This window comes from Passer domesticus, chromosome 14 (assembly GCF_036417665.1).
Source record: "Passer domesticus isolate bPasDom1 chromosome 14, bPasDom1.hap1, whole genome shotgun sequence".
NCBI classification, from domain to species: domain Eukaryota; kingdom Metazoa; phylum Chordata; class Aves; order Passeriformes; family Passeridae; genus Passer; species Passer domesticus.
The window spans coordinates 6,106,532-6,127,091 of NC_087487.1; the positions used below are offsets into that span (position 1 = coordinate 6,106,532).

The 20,560-nt window shown below is 42.3% G+C and overlaps 1 protein-coding gene and 1 long non-coding RNA gene across 4 annotated transcripts in view; one reads left to right on the top strand and one right to left on the bottom strand.

Annotated features, from left to right (window-relative positions):
• The window catches only part of THSD4 (thrombospondin type 1 domain containing 4), a 272,344-nt gene that overhangs the window by 64,677 nt on the left and 187,107 nt on the right, over nt 1-20,560 (top strand). For all 3 annotated transcript variants that reach the window (XM_064389270.1, XM_064389267.1, XM_064389268.1), the window contains exons 4-5: nt 5,390-5,793; nt 16,668-17,076. In XM_064389270.1, the coding sequence (XP_064245340.1) occupies nt 5,390-5,793; nt 16,668-17,076 (813 nt within the window). The remainder of the gene's footprint in view (nt 1-5,389; nt 5,794-16,667; nt 17,077-20,560) is intronic.
• LOC135280757 (uncharacterized) lies at nt 5,858-14,387 on the bottom strand. The gene is made up of 3 exons (XR_010347603.1): nt 13,956-14,387; nt 9,017-9,135; nt 5,858-7,839 (listed from the first exon to the last, which is right to left on the bottom strand). It is a non-coding gene; the product is annotated as an uncharacterized LOC135280757 (long non-coding RNA).

Sequence of the window (20,560 nt, forward strand, 5' to 3'; positions counted from 1 at the left end):
GTAGGAATGGAAAAGGTGCTGAGAATGAGGAATTCCTTACAAAAAGAAACTGAACAGATTAAGACTGCTAAATTTCAGAAGGAGATCTTGGAACTGGATTGTGTTAGCAATTGCAAATCAGACATCATAGCATGGTGAAGGAGAATGCAGAATGATCATTCTTCATTTGTCACTAAGAAAAATCTGGGAGACATAGTGAAATGGTCAGGCTGCATGCATGACCAGAGCAGAGGGAAGCACTTTTTCAATGTAAAATGTACAATCTTTGGGAAGGCAAGATAAAAAATACGCTAAAATAAGTATTCATTGTATTCTTGGAGAATAAGTCCAGTAGTGGCTATGAAAAACAATGGCAATATGGTGCTTAGCTGAAAGAGGCCCTTAAATGACTGATCAGCTGTAAGCAGAAGGACCCTGGATATCTCTGGATATGTCCTGGTTCTTACACTGTTTTCTGAAGTTTTGCTTCTTCCACTCAGTCAGAAACACAGTACTGAGTTAAATGAGCCTCTGATCTAAGCCTTTCCCCCACTACTTTTCTGAAGAGTTAATTTGTATTTAAGCTATGGTTTAACAGGATGAAGTGTCCTACATTATTTAAAATTAGGGTTTGTCAGATCAGTAAAGTGTTGTCTGCCACTGTCTTCCTGCACAAGAAGTTACATTTTAAAGAGTTGTGGCTTTCAGTTCAAGTGACGTTTCCTCTTCAGGGACATTCTTGCATAGTACAGTTTCAACAACTGCTGCTGAAATCCTGAGATGTAGATCTTATTTCTAAATTCTGACAGAGGCAGTACTAGACATTGGCATTGAATTTCTATACCTTGTGTACTTCTACTTTTTGCTGAATTTTTGACTCAGGATCAGAGTGGTGAATTACATGAATTAGAGATAAACTATTTTTCTATTTAAAATGTCATCTATGTCAGCCTGCTGGTAGTATGTTTAATTCTGTATGATTTTAGGAAAAAATCCCAACTAACTCTTAGAATAAAACCCATATATAGTGCAGCTCCTGTGTACAAAAGTGACAAAATACAAGAAAACTGGGGAAAGAGAACAGAAAGGGATGCAGGGTACTGGTGTGTAAAGGAAAGGGTGACCCTGAAAGTACCCTTCTGTAAATCCATGCTCAATTCCATTTGCCACTCACTGGTCAAAAGGTGGCAGATTGGAAGACATTTGATATGTAAGTAACAGTCATTATGAAGAAAATTTCTCATTTAAGGAATCTTTGATAGCAGATTAATAGGAGTTGTAGATATTGTAAACATTTGCACACCTGAAAACTTGTCTTACTTTCCTTTACATTGTTTATTGTCAGCTGCATGTAGTGACAGTATTGTGTCCACTTCCAAGCCTTGGCTTAAAATAACTGAAAAATGTGTAGGAAAGAAAGAAAGGGGGAAATTAAATGGGAAAAGAAATTGAGTTTGTAGAGCAAAATATTTGGTTGTGATTAATTTGTAGTAGATAAAAATCTTGGTGGTGCACTTATAGCTAGGAGTCCAGGTCACCCAGAGAAGGAATCACCCATGAATATGGGAAAGTAGATTAAACGGGTTGGTTGATCTCTCTCTATTTACAGGCTATGCGAGTCTCTTAAATAAATTACTCTCATGATTTAATTTGGCAAGAAAAGTTCAGTTTGCATTTCACTTATTCCCCAGTGCAGGCTCAGACTCTTTCTTTCAGAAGGTGTGTTTTTAATGGGGAGTTCTGAACAAGAGCAGGAGGGACCTAATGTCAGGGATCTCTGAGTTTGTGGTGTGTCTGAGAGGTTCTGAAATACTTCAGCTGAATCCTGTAATTTCAGCTGTAATTTCTTGGCTATATCACAGACCTGTGGCAGAATTTTTTCTTGGCTACTAAGTTACCTGTAAATCACAGGATCAAAGGAGAGGAACCGGCCTGTGAGTGCTGTAATTCAGCTCCTCTGCCCTGGGGAAGGGTCAGTAACACCTCGTTTTCCTGGTAGAGCTTTAGGACTGGTCTCAGTGCTGCTGGGATCTCCTCAGGCAATTTGTTCCCCGGCTTTGTTTGCCTTCTCTCTAAGTCATTTTCCTCCTTTAATTGAGATCATCTTTGATTAAATTTAAATCCGAATGGTTTTCATGTGTTGGCTATAAACAAGAACAGTTTGCTGCAAAGAGAAAAGTAACAGCTCTTTGTATTTATTTATGTAAAATGTTTGGAAGTGTCATTATTGTCCACTCTGTTTTTCATTCCTTAAACTAAGCAACTTCAGTTTATTCAGTCTTTCATAGTAGAATTCACTGAGTAGATTATACTATCAATCAAATCTGTCCTTTGAAGATCCATCTGTAGCCCATATCTTACTCAAAGTAAGAGATCAGTAAGAAAAGTAAGAAAATAAAAGTTCATAACCTGATTTGCTACTGAAAATTCCCATCTCAAAGTATTATCTTACAACTAAGTACTATTGATGATTTTGTCTATCAGTATAAGGCATTATCATGTTCCTTTTTTTAAAGTTTTATTTTTATGTTTTTCCTTAACTAGCTGGATTAAATCTTCTTGTGCTGTGTCTACAACTCTTTCACTGTGAAGGTTAGGGGGTGTGAAATTACTTTCATTGCCTTCAGTCATATGAAGCATCATTTTATCTGAACCAGTTCTTGCTGCAATGAAGTTTGGCAGCTGAAAGGTTCTCTCTGGACCAGGCTGACACTTTTCACTATTCGGTTTCTACTTCTGCAAAATGGTACATTTCTTATGTTAGTGAGAACTTGAATTACTTGGAGGTTATAGTTTTTAGTTGTTGCCTGCATGAGTGTCTCTGCATTTAAAAAAACCAGGTGTACTGAATCATTGTAGAAATGATTAAGTAGTCCAAACAAGTGAAACCTTGTCTGATAACCAAGGACTGCTAGTTTTACAGTAAGAAAATTTTACTGCAGACTGAGTTGAGACCAGAAGAGTGTCTCTGTGTGTAGTCGTACCATTTTATATCTGAGGTAGAGCACATTAAAGCATAGTGTAAGTATGGGCAGTGAATATTCACTGGAAAAATCACAAACTGAAGAATAGCTTGTTTAGTTGGTCAAAGTGTGAGCCAGTGGTTCTGTTGTTGGATATTGAAGCAAATGTAGCAGCCAGCAGGACCTTGCTGCATGTTCTAAGTTTGACATTATGTGGTATTAGGTTGTACAGGCTATTGGATTTTAAAGGCTGATGCCAAATGGGGTATGCACAGGAAAAAAGACATTAAATACAGAGACATCTGCTCCTGTTTTCAAATGACATGGGAGAAATGGGTAACATATCACACTAATGCAGATGCTTTTTATTAATCAGAAGTTATAATTAAATGCAGTTTTTTCTGTGGTTGGTGATGAAAGTGTGAGAGCAACCTCAGAGGAGGGAAATGTTTCAGATTATGTAGACCACAACTGACTGTTACACAGCAGCAGCACAAACCCTGTGCTGTTGTATTGTAATGCTGTGTTCAAGCCATGTTTGCAAACCACGTTGCAGCCCAGCCTGGCCTGTGTGCAGCCAGCTGAGGAGGAGAGTGTGCTCCCTGGCACACAGCTCAGTTCCCAGTGTGGTGCCTGTGATGAGAGACCCAGTGTGCAGATGGGAACCTTGGGCTGTCCGACAATAATGCTTGAGGCAAAATTATTAATTGAAGTTATGGGTTTAGGTTCTCATGGAGGGGGAGAAGTGACAGACAGACAAGGCTGGCTTTCCAAAGCTCATTTTGAGGCAGCTGCACCAGAGTAGGGCTGGAGAGATATGGCAAACATGTTTGTGGACAGTGCCTTTTCTTGTGTCCCAGCTGAACTGTGCATGTGTGTGCTTGTTGGTACAAAACTTGTTCAGAGTATTAATAAACTACTTAAAGGATGCTCATTTAAAAGAATGTTCTGCATATTAATAACTGTGAGAATCAGATATTGGGAACCTGCTTAAAAAACTTGTGATTCAGCTGGTTGTTCAAAGGGAGCAAGAGGAAAAACTTCAGGTTGGAATACTTTGCTCAGTGCAAAACACTGAGAAATCCTGACTGTATCTCGCTCTGAGATGGGTAAACCTTGGAGATGGGGATGGTGATTGAAACTTTCTGGCTGTGCTGATACCTTTCCAACACAAGGTCAGGATGTTTAAAATATTTGGCTTGAGGGGTTAACTCTCCTTGTGGAGAGACCCTGCCCCTCTAATCCTTCCTAGATTCCTTCATGAAAAGGATCCTCTGCCTTTGGGGTTCTTTCTTTCACTTGCCTTTGCTGCGGAATGGTGAGTATGGACTAAGTGGCACAGAAATCCAGAGCAACAATTTATCCCATCTTTTATTGAGATTTCTCTGAATGTAGGATTGAGTGGGTCATCCTGAAGTGCTAATGTGGGGACTGGGCTAAGAGTGGTAATACAACAGTTAACTCTAGCAGCATTTTGGGTTGGTTGGGAATCAACCTGTCCTGTTACATTATTGCCTTTGAATATAAAGTTACATTATTGCCAAGGAATCTAAAGTTCCACATTAGATGGGAGTTCCTGAAATATTACTGCAACCACCAGCACTCTCCATTGTTGAAGTGTCAGAGTTCAGCAGAGCAGTGTCTGTCAACTCAATTTCATTACCAAAAATGACCTTATTTCCTGCTTTTGGTAATATTATAACAGTTTCCAAGCTTTTCATCATGCAATTTTTCCATTGCTGAGAACAAAGAAAATCTATTTCTATCCAGATAGTCCAGAAGAAAAACCAAAAAATCACCCAACCCAAAAAGACCAACCAACAACAACAAAAAAAACAAACAAAAAACCCCAATACAAAACCAAAACAAATGAAAAACAAAACAAAACCCCACCACAAAACCCCTAAAACCTTTGGCAGGCAGAGCACAAGACAAGTTACTTCCTATGCCATTCCATTTCTGTTGTGACTGTGGAGTGAGTGCTGAACACCGAGGTATTTGTGTTCCCCTCTTACTCTGTTGTATTTGAGGGGTGCCTCGATGTTGGAAGGAAGGAATGATGAATCTGACTCTGTGTTCTCAGAAGGCTAATTTATTATTTTTTGATACTATATTAAAGAATACTAAACAATTCAGAGAGATACAGAATGCTAAAAAGGTAATAATGAGAACTTGTGACTCTCTCCAGAGCCTTGACACAGCTTGACATTGATTGGCCAATAAGTCAAAATAACTCACAGCAGAAACCAATAAAACAATCTCCAAACACATTCCAAAGGAGCAAAACACAGGAGAAGCAAAAGTGACAATTATTGTTTTCCTTTTTCTCTGAGGCTTCTCAGCTTCCCAGGAGAAAAATCCTGGGCGCAGGGATTTTTCAGAAAATATGCATGTGACACGATTCCGGCGTGAGCTGCGATTCCTAAGCCCGTGCGTTGTGTCCGCAGGTGCCGCAGAGGATAGAGGAGCACGGCGATGGCCCCGAGGACAGCGGCGGCGTGCCGGGCCTGTGGGGCAGCTGGGGGCCCTGGTCCGCCTGCTCGCGGAGCTGCAGCGGCGGCGTCATGGAGCAGACGCGGCCCTGCCTGCCCGCCTATTACCGGGAGCGCGGCTACCGCCGGCCCGGCCGCCACTTCCCGGCCTCGGAGCGCGCCCTGCCCCACGCCAGCGCCCACCACGAGGACTCGCTGTCCGCCTACCCCGGGCACGTCATCTCGGCCATCCGCACCTCGGTGCCGCTGCACAGGAGCGAGGAGCAGCCGTGGCGGAACAGCAGCCAGGGCGGGCGGGCGGCGCTGAGGGGCAGCCGGCACTCGCAGGGCCCGCGGCACAGCGCCCGGCCGGAGCGGAGGTACGGCACGGCTCCCGGAGCCGCGGGGAACCCGGGCTCTGCACACCTACCGGGGGCTTACCGGACACTGAGAATGGCTTTTACAGTCTTTACTGCCTTCAAGGCCCTCCCTTGACTACTTACATGATGTCCAAGGGCAGATGTAATTCTTCTACAATTCAAGCAGATTGTCTCACTTCCCTTTAAGATTAGTGTTGTGATTTATTGAGAGGTTTTTCCTTTTCTGCTGCACTCTTATTTGACATTTCCATTAAATATCAGGACAAATAACTGTTCTATAATTGTATTCTTAACTTCAGCAGCCAGTCTGATATTAAGTGGTTGAAAAAAATTACATTCTCATAAAGAATGATCAACCATCTGTTGACTTTAGTTCTACTCAAAACTCTTGTTTTGTATTTCTATTTGTTGCCTTTTCTTTTTCTCTTTTTTTTCCTGTTTTTCTTCCTACCACCTCTTTTAGCAAAATTTCATGTTTGTTTAATATACAGAATATTTTAAACACTGCATGATTTTTATTAATTTCACAGTAACAATCTTTAAGGCTCGGTGAAGCTCTGCTATTATTACAAGTAATTCCAATTAATTTTCCCACTTCTGGAGAAACACTTATTTATCCACTTAGATACTAATCTATCCGATTTTTTATGTATGTGTGAAAGGAAAATAGATATGTTTCCAGTCTGGAGACTGAGCAGAACAGGCTTGGAGATCCCCTGGGATGGAGCACTCCTTACATGTCTGCTCTCTCTGTCTTTCTTCTGAATATGTATTCCAGCAGCTCTCTGGTTCTTCCCCTCTCAGCTCTCTTTTGGGAGTTGCATGAAGAGAAATTTTTTGGGGTAGCTGACAAAAACACCCAAACCAAACAAAACAGAAAACACCCCAGTCCCCCCCTGCAAACATAACCAAAGAAACCTGCCTTCAGATCATCTGCATCTTTAAGATTCCTAGTGAAGCAGTCAACTGTAATTCCCTTTTTAAAGATATTTTGGTATCCTGAACAGCATAAGAAGGACTATTACCTTGAGGCAGTATTCCAGCCTGGCTGGAATAAGACAGTAGATCTCTGTTGCTGCTGATAAAGACATTCTCAACCCCTGCAAGAAACTCTGTCCATAGAAAAGAATACTTGAAAATAGAATTAACCTGTAAAGCTCCTGCCTGTCTCAGTGAAGCAAGAGTTTCAAAAATTGGGACCAGCTGTTCAGATGTTGGTCTTCTGTGGTGTTGCCAGTTTCCTTTGTCATGCTTTGTCTTTGTCAAATGCAAATGATAGCCCAGACCTGCTGGATGTGAAGTCAGTGCAGCACTGATGGTCTTACAGAGGCTCTGGGAGTGCCAGAGACAGGATTAGTAGTGTTCACATGAGTGCATTGAGGCAAAAGTCATATTTCCTTTTTTCTGTTTTCCTACTTAGTAACTGGCTATAATGCACTTCTGTTCTGGGCTGTGCAGTGTGACAGCCCCAGGTTGTGGTGCACGGCTGGGTTATTGCTGGCACTGGGAGCCTGGCCCTGAGCTGTCAGCACAGAGCCATCCAAGGGCTCTCTGCTGTGGCCCTTGGCACCCCCGGCTCCCAGGGAATCCCAGCTGGCCTGGCTCTGCACAGCCCCCAGCCTCCGCTGGGCTTCCATCCCCAGGGCTGTCCCTGCTGCTCTGGTGGCCTCTGCAGGCCAGCACACACTGGAGGGGCTTGGAGCAAGCACTGCAGGACTGCCTGGAACATGACACTGACTGTGCAGAGCTGAAGCTGTGCTATTTCCTAAGGAATGCCTTGCCATATGAAATATTAAAAAGCTCACTTTCCTATATGATGGAGACGTTTGCTTGTGAAAATTCTTATGCTTTCCTAAGCACAGTGCAAGCTTCTGTACCACAGTTGATTTTCCACCCCCACACACTCTGCCCCTTGGCAAAAGACTGGATTCAAGGTCAGTGTTTTAATCTTACTTGCATAATAAGTTATTTCCATCTTGTGTTAGGAGGTCCCTGGTGGCTTTAAAGCCTGTTGTATTGCATAACTTTCAGATTCCTTGGTGATGACTGTAAAAACAGAATGAGAACAAAAAATGTTATTTGAAAATGGAATTATTTGAATGACAAACCTAATAGTTTTCCTCCATTTACAAAATCCAGAGTAAAAACTTTCTTTACAAAGGAGATTACTGTTCCTATCAGGTATATGGAAAATGGATTTCAAAATGTGAGTTAGTCTACACATGATTTTTATACTGTAGAACTGTTTAGTGTTCACTAAAAGGATGACATTGGAAATTGATGTCAGGCTGTTAAATAACACTTGTGTTTTCACAATTTGTACAGTTAGTGGAAACTTTTTGGGGTATTTCTATTTACTGTACTGGACTTTATATAAAGCTGTAATTTTAGCAGACTTCCATAAAACAATAAGAGAGGAATGGACATCTGTGACTGAGATAAGCTCCCATTGATAACATGGTAGAATGAAGTTGGAGGGCTTCCAAGGCAAAGATTTTTGACAGCAATAGCAGCCCTACACAGCAGCCCAGTGTGTTTGTATCATTTACCAGCAAGAGGAAGTGTTCTCTGCCTGCTTCCCAGCAGCTGACAAAGAACAGATTAGGGATTTTTTAGCAAAATCCAAAATAGAACGTGTACATAATAAAGTTTGGTATACATTGTCTTTAAAGAGGTATTCACATTTTCAGCTTTTAAAACTTACTTTAGTTAGGCATTAGAAACCAGGACTGCATGAGAAGTGCAGGGTGAGTGAAGTTTGAGGTACCAACAATTAGAAGCCTGGTTTAAAGAATTTCAGTGCTCCCCTGTTTAACTCAGTGCAGTAAGAAGAGTTCTTGCATGACTGAAATAAATGTTCATTTGTTTACTGTCAATTACAGTCACTGGCAGAGGCAGGGAGCTCTCCCCCGCTTTGAAGAGCTGAGTTCCCTGTAGCACGGACTTGCTCTGTTATTTTTCACCTAGCTAAAGCGTATGGAGCACACACACTAAGGACAAACAGGAAAGAGGAGATAGTGAAAAAATATTAAAGCATTTAGACATCTTTATTGAGAGGCACATATGGAAAAGTAATAAGGGCATGCAGAAAGGTAAGATGCTTTAAGAGAGAAAACACATATTGAAATATTATTATTATTCATAGACTAGGTTTTAGTATTTCTTAAATGCTGCATTTCCAGTTCTCTGTTTTGGTGATGGGTAAGACAGAACAATTCCTCACCAGTGTGTTGAGTGTAGGATGTTTACAGCTGCCACCTTCACTTTTGCTTCACTTAGGCTTTGGTGGCTGAGCAGCAAACCTCGGTGTCCTCTTGTGTCACCATGATATGTACTTTGTATCTGGGGTCATAGGAGAAGAAAGAAAAAAAAACTAGAATTACCACCAGAATAATGAAATAACTAAAGCATTTTTGCATAAATAGTGCAAGTTAAAGAAGTATGTTAATAAGGAAAGGGCTTCCCTAAAGCATTTCTTGTGTCTTTGGAAGAAGAGTGAGAGGAAAAATTTGCACTGAGGAAATAATCCAAAAATCATTGACTTCTCACATGCTGTAGCTCTGGGTCTTTATTCTGCAGCCAGCAGCTGACGTGCAAGTCTGCTCTGCTGCTCTGTACCCTGCACAGGGTCAGTTTGCATTTCCCGGCCTTTCAGCAATGGAAAGGAAGAGTGCATCATTTAATGTCAAACCAGAATTTCCTTTCTGAAAGTATTTCTTTTGCCTCCTCTCACAGATGCTCTGAGCAGGCAAATGTAGGTCACTCTGTTGGCAGGTCTACAGTTAACTTTTAAAAGGACAATTCTGTTGTTATTTCCTTAACAGTAGCCACATGTTGTGATGCAATTTCTGTGATGTGTTCTAGTCAGTTCCAGTTCCTAGAGGTGGAAAAATGTGTGATTGCTGGACCTTCAGGTTCAAGAAGCTATTATTTTCTCGAGTTGTGAGGCTTTATATTTATTGGCATGAGTGTTTGCTTTTCTTAGGAACTGGAACGAAACCCAGCTGAAGTACTTAGCCACCCCTCCTTTCATTAGTTCTCTCACAGAATGAAAATGTGATGGATTTTACCCCAAGCCCACTATGGTTCTAAAAGCTTATTGTGGGTTGGTGTGTGTATAGAAGAAAGAGAGAAGGATTGGATCCCTTTGTAAGGATAAATTTTCCAGAAAGATCTAAGAGGAGCAGTGGTAATCAAAGAATTCATTTTGGTAGCACTTGGGGTATTTAAAGCTATGTGAAGAAGGTGTTTATTTTCCTTCTGAATAAAATTCTGAACAGGATCTAGTAGCAATAATGGTCAAATGAGGTGTTTCTTCACAAAATGAGTAGCTAGTTGGGATGGCTGAGGCCTCAGGTAGAATTTTTGCTATCACCCCTCTCATCTAGGTATTAATCCCCATGTCATGCTCTAGGTGTCATTATTATCAAATCAATGTAAATTTCTGTTATGCTACTGCAAGCATGCTTTGAGTGGGATTACCAGAAATAACCCCCTAACACAGTACAATAATTACAAACCACCCAAGCTATCTTATTCCTGATACTGAACATTTCATCCCTTTCTGAGCTGGGCTCACTGAAGGAGGGGAAGTGAGAACACTGCTGCTGTTTAGTAAGGTACCCCTGAATTATTGCCCCATCAGTGAGGGTTAGAAACAACCAAACCTCCCCTAAGGAGGTAGGGCATCTCAGCAGAGTCATGGGGTTATTGCACTGAATTTCTGCTAGTTTACCTGCCAACTGCATGGTTGCATTATTCAATCAAATCTTAAAGAAGAGGCTAAGAATTGCCTGGGATCAGAGGTATTATTGAAAAAGAGGAATGAAGTATTTGGGTTTGAATTTTGAAATCCTATCTCAGTGTTGAAAGTCACATAAATGAGGTTATACAGCACTTGCTGAGAGATCAGTAAAAGCAAATATACTAAGTTATTGTACTGGGCATATTGCAGCTATGCTGAACTGGGGTATCAGTGGTGATCTCTGAGGATGGAAAATTCCATTTAAGATAGTCCACATCCCATTAATTAAACCTGTTCCCAAGAGACAGTTTATTTAGTGACCTTATTGATTAATTTCACTGTCTCAGAAAAATGTAACTATCTTTTTCCCTAATATGACATAGAAATGAGTGTTTTTGTGGTGTAATGTGGTATAATCAATTTTTCTTCAGAAGAAACACTTTTTAGGCATTTTTGGTTACTCTGTGAATTCTAGCAGTTGAATTTTTTGGGACAAATATTCTCACAGTGATTTTACTACTCTTATGTGTATGTGATACATGGGAAGCAGTGCATATCCACAAACCATGGCGTGGTTACCAAAGTTATTATAAATGTAAAAAAGGCAGTTAGTTCCCTTGCTTTAGTTCATGAAAATGCCAATAGTGAGGTGCAGCGACAGCCTTCCCTCTTGCACTGCCCTGCAGCGTGCTGGTGAAGGGAACAGCGTGCTGGGGTGTGGCACAGGCTGGAGCTGGTGAAGGGACAATATGCTGGGGTGTGGCACAGGGTGGTGTTCTGAAGGGACAATGTGCTGCAGTGTGGCACAGGCTGGTGTTCTGAAGGGACAATGTGCTGCAGTGTGGCACAGGCTGGTGTTCTGAGGGGACAATGTGCTGCAGTGAGGCACAGGCTGGAGCTGGTGAAGGGACAATGTGCTGCAGTGTGGCACAGGCTGGTGTTCTGAAGGGACAATGTGCTGCAGTGTGGCACAGGCTGGTGTTCTGAGGGGACAATGTGCTGCAGTGTGGCACAGGTCGGTGTTCTGAAGGGACAATGTGCTGCAGTGTGGCACAGGTCGGTGTTCTGAGGGACAATGTGCTGCAGTGTGGCACAGGCTGGTGTTCTGGAGGGACAATGTGCTGCAGTGTGGCACAGGCTGGTGTTCTGGAGGGACAATGTGCTGCAGTGTGGCACAGGCTGGTGTTCTGAGGGGACAATGTGCTGCAGTGTGGCACAGGTCGGTGTTCTGGAGGGACAGTGTGCTGCAGTGTGGCACAGGCTGGTGTTCTGAGGGACAATGTGCTGCAGTGTGGCACAGGCTGGTGTTCTGAGGGACAATGTGCTGCAGTGTGGCACAGGCTGGTGTTCTGAGGTACAATGTGCTGCAGTGTGGCACAGGCTGGTGTTCTGAGGGGACAATGTGCTGCAGTGTGGCACAGGCTGGTGTTCTGAAGGGACAATGTGCTGCAGTGTGGCACAGGTCGGTGTTCTGAAGGGACAATGTGCTGCAGTGTGGCACAGGCTGGTGTTCTGAAGGGACAATGTGCTGCAGTGTGGCACAGGTCGGTGTTCTGAAGGGACAATGTGCTGCAGTGTGGCACAGGTCGGTGTTCTGAAGGGACAATGTGCTGCAGTGTGGCACAGGCTGGTGTTCTGAAGGGACAATGTGCTGCAGTGTGGCACAGGTCGGTGTTCTGAGGGACAGTGTGCTGCAGTGTGGCACAGGCTGGTGTTCTGAAGGGACAATGTGCTGCAGTGTGGCACAGGTCGGTGTTCTGAGGGACAATGTGCTGCAGTGTGGCACAGGCTGGTGTTCTGAGGGGACAATGTGCTGCAGTGTGGCACAGGTTGATGATCTGAAGGGACAGTGTGCTGCAGTGTGGCACAGGCTGGTGTTCTGAGGGGACAATGTGCTGCAGTGTGGCACAGGCTGGTGTTCTGAGGGGACAATGTGCTGGGGTGTGGCACAGGCTGGTGTTCTGAGGGGACAATGTGCTGCAGTGTGGCACAGGTTGGAGCTGGTGAAGGGAACAACGTGCTGGGGTGTGGCACAGGCTGGTGCCCTTGGCCCTGCTTTGCAGTGTGTGATGCTTTCAGAAGGCTGCCTGAGCTCTTGTGACCAAACATTTCATAGCGGTGCCTGCTCATTGCTGTAGGGCCAGTTTCTAGATCCCTGAGCAGACAGGCATGCATTTAGTAACATGAAACAGTCAAAGGGCTCCCTTCTTTCATTCATGTTTAAGTGATTTTCTCCAGATTGATTTTGAGCTGGTGAAAAGTGAGTTTGTGGAATGCAGAGCAGCACGGGCTGTGGGGCAGTGGGATGGTGGCTTTTGGTGGGAATCAGCCTGACTGGTGGGAGCTCTCCTTCTTGAGTAGATGGAAACATTCCCAGATCCAGTAGATCAGTCATTTTTGTTAAAAATTATTCCTATCAAAGAATCTGCTAAAATACTGTGAGGTATGAACTCACTAACAGTTATGAACAGTATAAGACAGTTTATTTTGTGACTTAAGGGGGAAAAAATTTATGGTGGAATCTTTTTAAAGTACACCTTGTTAACTGTGTGCCTAATAATATACAAAGCATGAAAGAAAATTAAAAGCAGTCGGAGGGCTAGAAGGTAAATGATTGACTTGGACAATTGTAGGCCAGTCACAGTTTTGAATTATGGAGGAAATGCCATGGATTAAAAGTGCATGTCTGAGATTATTTTAAGAACATTATCTAGTAATAAAAAAGTACATTAAAAATATATATGCCCATAGTGATCCTGTTAACAGAAACTTACAGGATTAGGACCAGGTTTTTTCCAATTTGACATTTTGTGTCTCCAAGGACTTTTCCATATCCCTTTGGGGTGTTTTTTTGGTTTTTTTTCTTAATTACATTTTAAATATTTGAGTAATATTTCAATAGCATCGTTGCTGATAGGAATAGCTAACAAGTAACTTTCATTTCTTCAGAAAAAGAATCAAGGTAGCTCTGTACTAAATACTCAGACTGTGAGTAGATGGGTAGTGTCCTTAAAACCTGTCAATTAATTACAGCGTAGTGCTGCAAAACAGATATTTTGCTATGACCTCAAGTATTAGGTTAAATATTAGCGTAATTCTCCACAGAAATAGATTTAATTAATGTATGTAATTGATTCAGTTATAGATGATTTTGCCTACTAAAAAGCAGTTCTGTTAAAACCATGATGAGTAGAAGGGCTGAAATTTAATCCAAAGAGCTTTGATAGGGATCTGAGGGGGACTCAGCTCCTTTAGAAGTCATTTTCTAGCCAAAATCAAAGAACTGCAGTTTTGGAGCATTTTTTGAAACGGAAATTAATAACAGCAGCAAAGCACAAATCAATATAGTTCAAAAGACTTTTGCAGTGGTAAATATGTAATATTTTTTGGGAAATAAAGTATAAATAAAATTAGTAACCTGTCTTCTGTCTTTTCTTCCACTTTCATCTTGCACATGAAGCCTCTGTTCCTGCTGATAGGTGAGTGTTAAGTTCAGCTTGAGTAGGTGCTGGCTCTGGGTTCTTGCTGTGCTGATAGGGCACAACCAGCAACACTTCAGAGAATGGATTGTAGGCAGCTGCTGAATTCCCAAGTGAGGAGAACCCCCAAGAACCTGGAAAATGAGTACCCAGAAGGGCAGCTGGACCAGGCTCACTGGGGACAGGGGTTTCCTTAGCATGTTAGAGGACTTCAGTGTTCATTCCAGGACAGGACTCCTGCTAAAGGAAGCCTTTCAAGATTTTGAAAAAAGTTTCAAACTTGACCAAATTCTACAGAAAATTAAAAGAAAGGTCTAGGTGTTGTTTTTACTCTATCTGAGAATCTGTGGTGAGATTCTGTTGTTTTTCATTAGTGTGATAGTTTTCTTCCCTGTATTCCCATTCACAACAATCTCCCTCTGCTTGTGGAATTATTTCTGCCAAGAGAAAAGAAAATATCTGGAGGGAAAAAAAAATAATTCTGTAATTCCTATGCAGTTTTTTTTCTCATTATCCCTGGTGAAACTGGTGGCTGAAGGTTGTTACCTTTCCAAAATATTACATTATTTCTTCAGAAACAGTGAAAGGTTATGAATTGAAATCAGAAGCTTCTTTCAGTTCATTCTAAGGAAACTTTCCAGCAGTTGTACAAGTCTTCCTTGTCATAAATGAGTGGTTTTGCTAATGTTCACCCTTGCAGTTTTTCATTTACAAGAGAAGTACTTTGATACTAGGAGATAAGATAAATGAAATGCTGAAAAGCTCATGGAAATACATTTGTTATTCTGCCTGACATCAGAAGAGAAGGAAAACAAGTTATGCCTCAGCTGGAAGTAAGCCAGGGAACCTCCATTTAGAGGCAGTGGGAGAAATGTAAAGAGAAGGGAAGTGGTGGGAAAAGGGAAATAATGAAAAAGGTATGTTGGAGAAAGGCTGTGTAAAGAGCACTTAAGAGAAGAGGTGGAGGCCCAGGAAATTTATAATCTTACCTGTGTGTTTTAAAGACACTGTATATCCTTAGTTCAAAGAGGGTTTCTATTCAATATAAATAGCCAGCCCACCAGTTCTGAAAGTGCTTCAGTCTTGAAGACCACTTGAGGTTCAAAGCATGTTCTTAGCATGAAGCCTCTGAGGCACTGATAATGCATTGATTTGCCAAGGCATACGTTTGCTTATGGCTAAAATTAGGAAAAGCTATGACAACCAAATTCCTTTTTGATGCTGCAAATGTGCTAAGAGGGGCCAGTTTCTATTATTCACAGCTGACATATTCTCAGCATGAGAGAAATTGTTAAAAGTTGGGACAGGAAGAACGCTGCACCATCGTCATCATCAGCAGCAGCATTGTTTGCTACAACCCTTACATTGATAGTACAAAACCTGATTTTCTTACTTGTCTGGGCAAATGCATTTTTTGAAATAAAGAGTATATTTAGGTTGGCTTAAGTTTAAAGGGGCCCATCATTTTTGTTATCAAAGTGCTAAAGAGATTTGTCTGAGCAATCAAAGAGGTGTATGTGTTTATGAGAATTATGCCCAAAGAAAGGAGATTGTCAGGTCTGCATTAAACAGGTGTTATGCCTCTTCTTGAGATGAACACAGTAGATCAGAGATGTCTGCTGGCTGTGGGCTGACATGAATTATGTAATGCTTTTCTGCAAATATTTTTCTATTAGGCAGTAAATTTACCTTTTAGATGGTAACTCCATTTTTGGTGGTATTTTTCCCCCTTTTTGTCCTAGTTGACTGCAAATATTGTTGAGTACTTGCTTTCCTCTTGTTCTGTCTTGCTCTTCTTCATCCTGGGGAGCAATAGAAAATTGAATTCTGTGTAATCTCAGTCTTGTTTAGGTCTGGCTGAGTAGGCACAAGGCTCACGGGTTCTCTTTCTTTCCTCTCCTGTGTAGTTATGGAAAGCTTTTCTTTCCCTCCCTTTAAATACCAAAACCCTTTATACTGCTCTCTCTACCAAAAGCTTCTCTCAGCAATGACTGTCATGGTCACAGAGCAGATTAACAGGGATAAACAGTTCAAGAGTGCTGGTCGCTTATCTGCCAAGGCAAATCAGCACTCTGGTTCACACATCTTGAGCCAGGAAGATTGATTAAAAGCCTCATGTGGCCATAAGGCTGGAATGGGAGGTAAATGACTTTCAGGGTTTCCAGCTAGCAAGAGTCCTGGGAGAATATAAGATAGGGAAGAAAACAAACCCAAATAAAAACAAACCCAAAGAAAGGTCCCTTTGATCTGGTGGCTGTCTGACATCTGTAGCACTTCTGTTTCTAGAAAATAAGTATGTCAATTTATAATCTCTGGTTTTCACTGGAATTCAAGTCTGTTTTGCATATATATTAAAAACATAAATGTATTTTATGTGCAGAAAGAAAATTATTTTCTTTAATGGTGTCTCCCTTCCTGAGCTGCAAATGTCACCCAGAATAGCTGTATTCACTCATTGCTCTGAACTGGAAGAAATGTGTTTTCCCAACTTACCTGTCAGACTGCAGTGTTAGGATCAAGGCCTTCTGAGATTCCTAATACATCAAACTAGACTACATCTTGTTCATATTTATTATAAGTCCTGTAAATACCTAACTGCTCCTTTGCTTATGCAGTCAGTAACTGTTTTCTCTCTCTTTCTCTGTTTTTAGAAGCAGAAACAAAAATCCTATTGGTCCGGGAAAGTATGGCTATGGCAAAGTGCCATACATTTTACCTTTACAGACTGACACTGGCCAGCAGCCTCAGAAGCTGCGGAGGCAGCGGCAGTCGTCGAGGAGCCTGTTCCACCAGAGCCCCGGCCTCGTGAGCTCCTACAGCCAGGCAGCTGCTCCTGCCCTGCAGCATGGCAGCCTCTACCAAGAACCAGCTGGGCCTCAGGCAGGACACCAAGTGCTGGGGCCCTCTGTTTATCAGTCCCCTTCGTTCCCCGTGTCCCAGAGCCTGTTCCACGGCGCCGACTCCAACCCTCAGGCCCTGCAGGGCCAGCCCCAGCCCCAGCGGGCTGCAGCCATCGTGTGCATTGGTGCCTACAAGCAATACAAACTCTGCAACACAAATGTAAGTCTGCTTTTCCTGTGTTTCGTGTGTTGGACAGCTGTTGGTTTTCCCTAGTATGCAAAATGTTTACCCAATCATCAAGTTAAGATGAATTTTTAAAAATATTGATATAATGGTTGTTTTTGTGAACTTCTTTTAGAATGTCTTGGGGAATACTGAAAGTAGATAATATTACATTTATCTAATACTGTACCTTCAAGGGCTTTAATCAGTCACTTCATCTACCAATACGTACAGTTCCGATTTGATGAAACCCAGGAACGTGAAGGAATTTGAGATAAGTATAGTAATTGAGAGAGGGAGAAACATGGGCTGAACAATGAGAATGCAATAATGGTGGAGAATTTTAGTTGCAATTGTGGTGAAGGGGCATGGAAATTAATTTAGTGTAAATTTTCCACTTTCATTCAGTGTTGTGATGTTATTTTTATTTTTGTGTGACGAATGTGGATTTTATGGTAATTCTTAAGTATGTGATTCACAGTGGTGAGGCGTAGAGCATGTTGGGTTTGCGTGGCCAGGTTTTGGTAGAGGGGAGGGGTGGGGGAACTGCAGGTGTGGCTTCCATGAGAAGCTGCCAGAAGCTTCCCCTGTGTCCGACAGGGAAGCCAATGCCAGCCAGCTCCAGGACGGAGCCACTGCTGGCCAAGGCCATCAGGGATGGCAGTACCATCCCTGTGGTACTGTACTTCTGAAGGAGAAAAGCTGTTGTAGAGGTGTGATGTAGCCAGAGGAGAGCAGAGTGAGAATGTGTGAGAGGAACAGCCCTGCAGAGGCCAAGGTCTCTGGAGAAGGAGGGGCAGGAGGTGCTCCAAGCCCTGGACTGAGATTCTCCTGCAGCCCATGGTGCAGCTGCCCTGGCCCTGCAGCTCATGGAGGGCACTGGAGCAGGTGATGGATGCCCTGAGGGAGGCTGTCACCCCATGGAATGCCTGTGCTGGAGCAGGCTCCTGCCAGGGACCTGCAGACCCTGGAGAGAGAGGAGCCCACACTGGAGCAGGTTTGGTGGCAGGGCTTGTGACACTGTGGGGACCCACACTGGAGCAGTTAATGAAAAGCTGTAGCCCAGGGGAAGTGCTCACACTGGAGGAGTTTGTGGAGGACTGTGTCTCATGGGAGGGACCCTGTGCTGCAGCAGGGGAAGGGCTCTTACACCTGAGCAGCAGCAGAAGCAACCTGTGGTGAACTGACCATAACCCCCATTTTGTCTCCCTCCACCACTGAGGGAAAGAGGTGGAGCTGGGAAGAAGGGAGGGCTAGGGGGAAGGTGGTTTTGAGACTCGTTTTACTTCATGCTCTCGTTTTGATTGGTAATAAATTCAGTCAATTTCCTCAAGTCAGGTTTGTTCTGCCCATGACAGTAGTGGGTGTGTGATCTCTCCTGATCCTTATCTCAACCCATTAACCCTTTGCTATATTTTCCATTCCCTGTTCAGTTATGCTGGGGAGTGATAGAGTGGCTTTAGTGGGTACCTGTCACTCAGCCAGGGTGAAACCACCACAGTCACTGACAAGCCTAATGTTTTTCCATGAAAGAAATTGAAAAATGGCAATTGGGTAGGCCATGTTATGAAGGCTGTCTACTTCTCAGTCCCATAAGATGAGGTTATCCTTTTGTGAGTGCTGCTCATGCTCTAAACAGCTCCCAGTAGCCTGGAGCACTCCAGTGCCTTTCTGTGGTGCTCTGTGCATTCTGTTTCAGATGATACTTTTACCAGCATTCAGTTCTACGTGCTTTGATTTTAACTTCCTAATTTATTGGAGTGAAAATCTGTTCTGTGTTAATTTTTAAATAAAACTTAATCTGTTATTATTTGGTTCAGAATGTTTGTCTGGGTGTAGCTCCATGCTCCGGGCAGTCTCCCATTGTATGTGGGAGGCAAGTGAGGTTTTGTTCTTTGTTCCCCATTAGTGGTTTTCATCCTGCTAAAATTTCCACTTTCTGCCTGTGCCCTTTTAGTATTTCCCAAAGTATGTCTTCCTAATACATTTTTCTTATTTGTCCTACTAATCTAACTTACTGTTGCAAAGATAAAGAAGTCTGTATTTGGATATTAGAAGCAGAATATTCAGGAGAGATCTGGATAAGTTGACATGACAGGCCGTATTTTTTGCGCGGGTGAACATCTGATTCTTCTGCCTCCTAGAAATCCTGATTTGTTTAATGGAACCTGCATAGTGAAATATGTAACAATGAACACAGGATAACAAAAACATAACCTAAACAAATCAGATTAGTTCCTTTTTGCTTCTTAGTTATAACTCTTGCTTTATTTATGAATAAAGTCCATTGATTGAGACTGGAGCAGTTGATTGAAAAGACCTAATGTCAAGAAAGCTTTAGTGTATTTGTCTGGAATGGAAAACATGAACGGCTAATTTGAGCCTCTGAGAATAGTCTCTGGGACAAATTCCTCTTTCGAAAAACACTTTCTGTTTTTTGAAGGAAATGGGAAATGACCTTAGTGCATGGGCATTAATTTGGAAAGTTTTCTGAGCTAAATTTGCTCACTGTGTCCAAGCGATACACAAATGTCCCAGTCTTTATTTCATCCCTCACACATCAGTGCACAAAGTTGGACAGTATTCTGCCTGACTTAATGTGACAAAATTGTTTCCAGGAAAATAGGTCTTTTCAGAGGGCAAGGGGTAAGAGATGAGGAAGTTAGAAATGAGGTGGAAGAAAGAAGTAATCCGAGATTGCCAGGGTATGGAGAAGGAAGGTTTGTAGCAAGTGTTTATTGAGAATGGCAGGGGGGCTGGAGAGCAGAGGGCACTGAGCTTGGATAGGGACAGTGGTTGGACATGCGGGTCAGGGTGGTGAGTGGTTTGGCCATTGGCAGATTTCTTTTGAACAGGAGTGAAAATATTTTCATGTTAGTTTTAGAATCTGCTGTTTAAACAGAAGAATTTAACAGATGAAGAAGACACATAGATGAGCACACTGCTGCTGCCTCTTTGCCACTGTTGCTTGTATAAATACAGTTTTAAAGAAATCTGGAGTACAGGAGACTTAATAGCAAAGAGAAATTGTAGCTGAAGTAGCTTCTCCTAGGCATAGAACTCTACATAATGATATTCTTTATTTAGTAATGTTTCTGTTAGCCTTGGAGAGGCTGTAATTGCTATTCAGGGTTATTTTGCTCCCCAGAATGTGGTAATTAATGTAATTATAAAAAAGAAGTTGCTAAGAACAGTTTTAGTATAAGGCCAGGATGAGACCAAAACAAGGCTGATAGTGTTTCACTTTGTTTGCTTGTTCTTCCTGATTAAATGCTTCTGCACGCGGGCTTTAATTTAATTTATCAGCAGTGACATGTACCAATGGTCTTGCCAGCAAGCAGAGAACAGTATATTTTTATTTCTTTCTTCTCTTCAGTTCTTCCTGGAACATACCAAAACTGATAATCTCATTTATTAGAAGTATTCTGTTAACCCTTATCCTGATGTTTGGCCACTCCCTCTACAGTTTCCCCTGAGGGCA